The 8,776-nt window shown below is 38.8% G+C and overlaps 1 protein-coding gene across 2 annotated transcripts in view; it reads left to right on the forward strand.

The window, feature by feature from the left end:
- ALG5 (ALG5 dolichyl-phosphate beta-glucosyltransferase) overlaps positions 1-8,563 on the forward strand; it is a 49,407-nt gene extending 40,844 nt beyond the window's left edge. For both annotated transcript variants that reach the window (XM_003270284.3, XM_030818516.1), the window contains 2 exons: positions 5,793-5,878; positions 8,347-8,563. In XM_003270284.3, coding sequence (XP_003270332.1) covers positions 5,793-5,878; positions 8,347-8,462 — 202 coding nt within the window. In that variant the 3' untranslated portion in view covers positions 8,463-8,563. The remainder of the gene's footprint in view (positions 1-5,792; positions 5,879-8,346) is intronic.
- Positions 8,564-8,776: the final 213 nt, after the last annotated feature.

The raw sequence follows: 8,776 nt of genomic DNA on the forward strand, positions 1-8,776 counted from the left end.
TCCATTTGAAGAACAATTTGTAGTTGTACAGCTTCGATTCTGGAAGAGACAAACTTAACAAGGAGGTTAAAGATACAGGGATTGAAATGTATGGCCTGAAGTGCAGGGGCATATGGGTGTGGGCAGTGAAAGTGGGGTTTCCTTTAGAAAAACTCCTATACATTGGGGCATCAGTATTTCCGGGAAGCCACATTCTCTATAGAAGCTCTTGGCAAGGGGAGCTGCTGGTGGTACAGCGGCATGGAGGGAGTGCAGTGAGAGTGAAAGGGGGTAAGAGAACAGTAAAGAGAAAAATATGACAAGGGAAGGCCATGGAGATTGGGGATCTACGATTCTAGTTACTTTCCTCATGGTTGTCACTTAAAGAGCAGGCACAGATCCTCTGGAGGTTCACAGGAATAGCTAGCATTGTCTCCTGGATTTTCGGGTTCCTTTGGCAGTATCCAGGGTTTGACTCGAGTGTGATGTATCCAAGACTCCATACCAGTCACTTTAAATGCGGTTGGGGTAGATAAAAGGACTGGGTAGAGTCCTTCCCAGGATGTGTCTAGGGATGCAGAATTAGAGGGAAGGGACTTGACTAATACCATGTCTCCAGGGTGGAATAGTTCCTTTCCCTCCTCGGGAACAGGCTCCCTGTAATGTTTTGAGAACTTGTTGATATTTGGCGAAGGAGGTGATGTCTGCAACTAAGTTGGCCATCTCTCAATCAAGCACAAGGTCACTGGTTAGGAAGGGCTGTCCATACAGCATTTCATATGGGCTAAGTCCCGCTTTTTGGGGGGAGTTTCAGATTCTTAGTAAGGCTGTAGGCAACAGAGCAGGCCATGCGAGGTGGGTTTCCTGGGTTAGCTTTTTTAGATGTCGTTTGAGTGTTTCCTTCATTTTCTCAAGTTTTCCTGAGGATTGTGGCCTCCAGGCACAGTGTAAGTGATATTGTATGCCTAATGCCTGGGATACTCCCTGGGTTACTGCAGCCTTGAAAGCGGGGCCATTGTCACTCTGTAAGCCTCGGGGAAGTCCAAATCTGGGAATTATTTCATGAATTAGTGCCTTTATTACCTCTTGGGCCTTTTCTGCCCTACAAGGGAAGGCCTCCGCCCAACCAGTGAGAGTATCTACCCAGACTAGTAGATACTGAAATCCCTGAGATTTGGGCATGTGGGTAAAATCTAGTTGCTAGTCTTCTCCTGGGTAATGGCCTGTTTTTTGTTCTCCTGGAGGAGCTTGGTGATAAGGCAGGGGATTATTTCTTTGGCACATTTCACAGGCCCTGACTATCTGCTTGATAGTTTTGAAAAGGCCTGGTCCAGTAAATAATGATTTGGCCATCTGATGGGTGCTATCAATGCCTAAGTGAAAGGTCTGGTGAGGGGTTTTAAGTAATTTCCATTGGTTAGCTGCAGGCAAAAGTATTTTTCCTTCTTCAGTGGCTAGCCATCCTGAGGGGAGGAAACTATGTCCTCATGAGGTGCCTCATTCTACTTCTTCTGCTTAGTACAGGGGCTTGGATTCCTGGAGGAGATTACCCCATACTAGGGGTCCTTCTATAAGCATTTCTAATGGAGGGTCCCGCCTTGCAGCTCTTTTGGCTTCAATATCTGCTTGGCGGTTCCCTTCTATTTCTCTTTTCTTTCCTTTCTGATGACCCCAGCAGTGTAAGACTGCCCCCTCTTAAAGCTCAGCTCGAGCCGTAACAAACACGGACCAGAGGAGTGTGCAGTTGCAAGATGTAATGGAGTGAAAACAGAGCTCCCATACAATGGGAGGGGACCCAAGGGAGGTTGCCCAAGGCTGAATAATATTTCATTGTGTACATATACCACAGTTTCCTTCCCAGTTTTTCTGTTGACAGACCCTTAAGGTGATTCGATAACTTGGCTGTTGTGAACAGCGCTGCAGTGAACATGAGAGTGCAGTTATCTCCTCAACATACTGATTTCAAATCTTTTGGATAAATACTCAAAAGTGAGATTTCTGGACCATATGGTAATTACGTTTTTAGTTTTTTGAGGGACCTCCATACACTTTCCCATAATCACTATACTAATTTACATTCTCACCAGCAGCGTACAAGGGTTCCCACTTCACCTCCTCACCAGTGCTTGTTGTCATCTTTTTCATAATGGCCATTCTGACAGGGGCATTTCCTTAATGATTAGTGATGCTGAGCATTTTTTCATATATCTCTTGGCCATCTGTATGTCATCTTTTGAGAAATGTCTATTCAGGTCCCTTGCCCATTTTTAAATCAAATTAGTTGTTTTCTTTCTATGGAGTTGAGTTCCTTGTATATTTGTGATGTTAGCCGCTTATCAGATATATGGCCTACAGATATTTTCTCCCAATCCATAGGTTGTCTGTACAGTCTGTTAGTATTTCTTTTGTTGTGCAGAAGCTTTTTAGTTTGATGTAATCCCATTTGTCTGTTTTTGCTTTTATTGCCTATGCTTTTGGGATCCAATCTAATAAAAAACACATGGCCCAGACCAGTGTCATTTAGTTTTTTCCATATGTTTTCTTCTAGTAATTTTACAGTTTCAGGTCTTATGTGTAAGTGTGTAAGTCTTTAATCCATGTTGAGGTTTGTTTTTGTTTTAGTCTTTTGATATAAGGGTCCAGTTTCGTCCTTCTGCATATGGATATCCAGTTTTCCCAACACCATCTATTGAAAAGTCATGTCCTTTAGTTCTGATAAATGTTTCTTAATCTTTTTTTTTTTTTAACAGTCTCTCTTCATTTTCTCTGCTCTCTTACAAACAGATGTGGAACCTCCTTACTAGTCCTGTAATTTTATCTTCTCTCTTCTTTTCTAGTTTTGATCTTTTGAGATTTCCTCAATTTTATTATCCAATCTTCTTTTTGAATTTTTATCTCTGCTATCAAAATTGTAATTTCCTAGAACTCTTTTTTTGTTTTTCAGTATTAACTTTTTAAAAAACCTATTCTTGTTTCATGACTACAGTATCTTCCACTGCCTCTGAATATCTTTTTTAAAACTTTGTCATTTCCTTTACCTGCATTGCTTCTGTTGCCTCTGATTTTGTATGTTTCTTTTTAACACTCATTCTTCACATGTCTATAGTATGGCACTAAAACACTCAGTAGAAGCTGTGTCCATGCGCAGAGGCTCTGATTGGTAAATTTCGCTACAGGTTAAACCAACAGAGCTACGTGTGAGAAAGTCTCAACTGGCACTGTCTTTTGGACAGGTCATTTTCATGAAAGTAGAGTCCTTCAATCTCCTGCCTAGGAGCTGTGAGCCTGGCTGTTAGCATTCACAGAACCAACAGAGAAAAGGCATGAAGGGAAGGAAAATCTTAGATGTTCAGTGAGTCCTACTTGCAGCCCCACCTGTGTCTTCACCTGAAGACATCATTTGAGGCCTTCAATGCCTGAGCCTCTGGGGTGCTCTGTGGCACCCTTCTCCCACTGCTCCTGTCCATGTTCCCTACAACTTACAGGGTTTTTTTTATTATTATTATTATCATCTCCTCCCATCTTTGTTCATTCCATATTGTTGTGTTAATTGTGGTAGGGCTGCAGGAGGCAGCAGTGGGGTTCATGTCCATCTGCTGGGTTTAACAGGGTCTCAGCATATTTTTTGTCCTCTAGGAATCTGTTAGTGAGCTAACAGCTGTACCAGGAACTGAGTAAGAAAAGAAAACACGGTGGCTCAGCCCAACCCATATTTGCATAAACAAAGGAAGGCATCTTAGTTGGAGAATAACCCTTATACTGTTTCCCTTTAATAACATAAGGCTCTTTATAGAAGTACTTGGTATTTTAGTTAAAATGTTTGCTTAGGTAACAGACTGGGCACATATGATATGAGCTGCATTTTTTTGTATGTGTAATATCTTCATGTCTTCTAAAATGTTTAAGAGGAGAAAGATGTAATTTAATTTTGGGTCAGGCACAGTGGCTCAAGCCTGTAATATCAGGACTTTGGGAGGTCAAGCCAGGAGGATCATTTGAGCCCAGGAGTTCAAGACCTGGGATACATACATTGAGGAAATCTCAAAAGAACAAAACTAGAAAAGAAGAAGATAAAATTATAGGACTTAGTAAGGAATATCTGGGCTTATGCTCCCAGATGTTCGGGAGGCAAAGGTGGGAGGATCATCTGAGTCCGGGGAGGTCGAGGGTGCAGTAAGCCCTGATTGTGCCACTGCATTCCAACCTGGGTGACAGAGTAAGACCCTGTTTAAAACAAAACCAAAAAACTCTTTTGGTCTAGGGTATTTTTTTTTTTAATATAAAGTGATTTCAATTAACCTCCCCACTCTTTTTTACTCAATTGTTTTGTGTATTTGGTAAGTCACTAGCTATATACTGATATCCTTAGAAATAATATATAATAATCTTGTTCAGGTTATCAAGTATCATTAGAACTAACTCAGCCCACTAGCTAATATTTTGTTTTTGTGTTAAAAGGAAAGTTAAGGGTTAAGCACCAGGCTTAATATTGAAATTATTTCTTTTTTCATGAGTATCACAATTCTAGGGGATGAAAGTTTTAAAATACAACCCACTTTTGTAAATGGTTTTATCATCTTAACTAAGTATTTTATTTGGATAAGAAAAAGCATTGTTTTAAAAAATAGTTTTCATATTGAATTATCCAAATACTTGGAATTTAAACTATTTACCTAATGGATGATTATGGTATTGTGGCAAAAAAAACAAAAATCTCCCAAATTCAAGTTGTCTGGGATTGGAGAAATCAAATATAAGTGGACTTTAGGCATTTTCTTGTCTGTATTAATAATGTTTTACAACCAAGCCCTAGAAGTTTGAACTGTGCTCTGTGCAGCCTAGAAAGTGGGAACTGACTCATGGATGAAGGCAAAACAGTCAAGGACTTTAGACAGTTTAAATGATGATGAAGAAGATTTAACAGGTAGTGGTGCTTTTCTTCCTGAGTTTAATATCAGTGAGAGAAGCAACTAGTTCAGAGAAATTTTGTAAGCAGAATCCAGGAAAATTTATGAGTCAGGATTCAGGAACCTTTAAGGAAAGCAGGTTTGACCTAAGCCAAGGCACTGACTGAAAAGAGGCTTTAAGAAAGACCTTTCGTAAGTGGAAGGAAGGATACACTGGAGATTTAGACTGGAAATGGTTTAACAGTATATATTAGGACAAGTAAGACAATATATCGGATTCCTATGTATGTATTAGTTATATCCAAAGAGTATTTCAGACTAGTCCAAAGTAGCTTTTTACTTTCAATAGTTGCCAGTATTATACTATGCAGGACACCACAGGGAAGGGGAACAGAAAAGACAAGGAAGGCCCTGGGGACGCTGTATTAGAAAAGTAATCTTGATCCTCTGATGGTAGAAGAGAATAGGCAGCCAACTCTAAAGTAACGTAAAACAGTCTCAACTGGAGCATCTCAGAGTTTTGTTTTATCAGCTCTCTGAATCAGTTGAAAATGTCAGTTCTTTACCTTGAGCTAGTCCAGTTAAGGTTAGGATTGAAAACCATCAATCCCGAAATTTTCCAGGATTAAATTTTTTCTTGGAACCCATGAGGCTAGTTTTACCACTGTGAGTTTCTGAGTTGTAATAGAGATACAATGTTATGCAATGATATTCTAAATTATTATTTGACTTGAAACTTCTGAACTACTCAGCTTTGAATTATTTGACTTCTGTGAATCTGATCTTCAGGTTTATGGTGTAAGCTTTATATCTGCCATGTAAGCTTCTTTAAAACATGCCAAGGTAGAGATATAGTTGTGTTCTATTTGTCTTTAAAAATAAATATCAATATATTTTCTATTTTAGGGCATTTGATGTAGAACTACTGTACATAGCACAGTTCTTTAAAATTCCAATAGCAGAAATTGCTGTCAACTGGACAGAAATTGAAGGTGAGTATATTGTTTATTGTGTGATTGTCTTGAGTCAGACAAAGAGAGATATCAGATAATACAGTTGTCTAGTAAAGTCAGCTGGCTTTAATGTTCTCCTTGCTCCCCTCATCAAGCCCTTCTCAGCTGTCTTGACTCAAAGATCCAGTTCCAAGGAGAATAGTACCTGCTAATACCTTCCATCTGGCTTGCTGCCTTTAATATTTTTTGTCTGTTCATGGGGCCTTCAGTAGGCCTACTACCTTGTTGAAGAAACTTCAATAAAACGTCCTACAATAGACAAAGTCATGGTGATCTGAAGTTAGAAGGTTGATAGTCTTTTGAGATAGATAAATTTATTTTTTGCATCACCATTTCCTATATATTTTTTTTATCACTAGGTGGATATTAGGTACCTGCAAACCACTATGGAAAGCTAAATAAGAAAGAAAAATTTTTTTTATGGCCAAGCACCATGCCTCGTGCCTGTAATCCCAGCACTTTGGGAGACCAAGGCAGGTGGATCACCTAAGGTCAGGAGTTCGAGACCAGTCTGGCCAACATGGTGAAACCCCGTCTTTACTAAAAAATACAAAAAAGATGGCCGGGCCTGGTGGCAGGCGCCTGTAATCCCAGTTACTCAGGAGTCTGAGGCAGAAGAATTGCTTGAACCTGGGAGGCAAAGGTTGCAGTGAGCCAGGATCGCACCATTGCACTCCTGCCGGGGCAATGAGTGAAACTCCATCTGAAAAAATAAATAAAAGTGTTTTTACTCCAAATGTCCACAGTCAATCCAGAGCCATTTTAAAACTATATCTGTACATATATCCAAAAATATAAAGATCCCAACTCTATAATAACTTGAAATCTATCATAAATCTTAATAATTCCTATTAAAAAAGGCTTAGACAGCTAGCTATATAGAATTTTAAACATATTCTAGTTTTCTCCTTACCTTAGAATGAACCTAAATTAATTCACAGTGTGGGAGCAGTTAACATAATCAACTGGAGACTTTTTCAAAGTCCAGCTCTTCTGGTGAGAGTCCTTGTTGCAGTAAACCATTATTGCTCTGTAACCTCAGATGTTTAGGGACAGAAAAAGCTTAAGAACCAGTCTCAAGATTATACAAACTATATAGTCTAGGATGAATTCAAACCTCTTTATGTCTTGCTGAATCAAACTGAGTTTACAAAATCTTAGTTCATCTCCACAGTAGCTGCCTAGAATCAAAGGGGATTGGGAAGCAGGTCAAAGGATCACTCAGGGGTATCATGATCAACTCTGTTGATTTGTGTTGATCTTTGGCCAACGCAGACTCTTTGGGAAGATGAGGTGGGGAAAAGTAAGTCCATTTTATGTTTAGTCATTTGCTTATTTGCATTACAGAGATAGTTGTATTGTAATAAGAATTGTAGGTCCCTCAACTTCCTCATTTGTGGGATGAAGATAATATTTGGCTCTGATAAACGATAGTGTCTCTACAGTGCTTTGGTGGTAATGTTTTCAGAAGAAAGCTGTCATATAAATTCAGAGCAGTGAAAAAGGTCTTCTTTAAATAGAAAGTATAATTAAAATGATAATGAAATGTTAAACCTTCCTCCTGATACTTCTTTATCTGCAGATATATACTATAAGTAATGGCTACAAGAATCTGCTGTGGCTGGGCACGGTCACTCATGCCTGTAATCCCAGCACTTTGGGAGCCTAAGTTGGGAGGATCACTTGAGCCTAGGAGTTTGAGACCAGCCTGGGCAACATAGTGAGATCTCATCTCTATAAAAAAAATTGTAAAATTAGGCATGTGTGGTGCATGCCTCTGTACTCCCAGCTACTGGGGAGGCTGAGGTAGGAGGACTGGATCGTTTGAGCCCGGGAAGTCAAGGTTACAGTGAGCCATAATCGTGTCACTGCACTACAGCCTGGGTGACAGAGCAAGATCTTGTCTCAAAAAAACAAAAAAAGAGTCTGCTGTGATATGTGGATCAGATATTTAATTAGGCTGGTGTTCTTGTGTAGCCCGAGACAAAGAAGTCTGGACAAAATTATCTTAAGTCTGATCATAGGCTTTATTTTTTATCATTAAGGTTGGATTTATGTAGAAATAATCATATTTATCTGTTGTGCTGTATCTTTAGTTGTTTCGTATGTAATTATTTTCAGTAATGAGCACTCAGTGGGTAGTTTTTTTATTAGACTTTTCTAGAGCCCTCACCATATGTAGTCCTTCCTTTCTATAGTAGGGCTGTATGAAATTTTCACTATTTAGATCCTCTCAAGTTTTATTTCACTCCAAGATGTTCTGTTTTTGTTTTTAGAGAAAACCACTCCACTCACTTCAGCTTTGAAATTGTTTAACTTTTTGGTCCATGATTTAAAAAATTAAGGTGCTAAAGGCTCACAACGATCATGTAGACTGACTTTAAACTGATAGGTTTTCTGTTGAGCTTATTAAAGCTAATTTGTTTTTAATTATTTTTAAATCACAGGTTCTAAATTAGTTCCATTTTGGAGCTGGCTACAGATGGGCAAAGACCTACTTTTTATACGACTTCGATATTTGACTGGTGCCTGGAGGCTTGAGCAAACTCGGAAAATGAATTAGGTTGCTTGCAGTCTTCAGTTGTGTTCTTATGCGTCAGAGTCACATTTCATTTCATTTGAAACTAAAATTTTAAGTAAAGCTGGAATAAACTTGTCATTGTCTGTCTTTTGATAATTTTAAAGAATTAACTTTCCCTAAGTAAAAAATTATATATCTCTTTGGATATAAATGATTTTTAAAAGATGTTTATTTAAAAAGTCAGATTTTCTTTTGTTTGTTTAGCTTCATTATCATTATAATTCTGAGAAACATAATTTTTGTAGACAGAAGTGATTCTTACCCTAAAGTGCCTGCATAACTCTCATGAACTTAAC

This window comes from Nomascus leucogenys, chromosome 9 (genome assembly GCF_006542625.1).
Source record: "Nomascus leucogenys isolate Asia chromosome 9, Asia_NLE_v1, whole genome shotgun sequence".
NCBI classification, from domain to species: Eukaryota; Metazoa; Chordata; class Mammalia; order Primates; family Hylobatidae; genus Nomascus; species Nomascus leucogenys.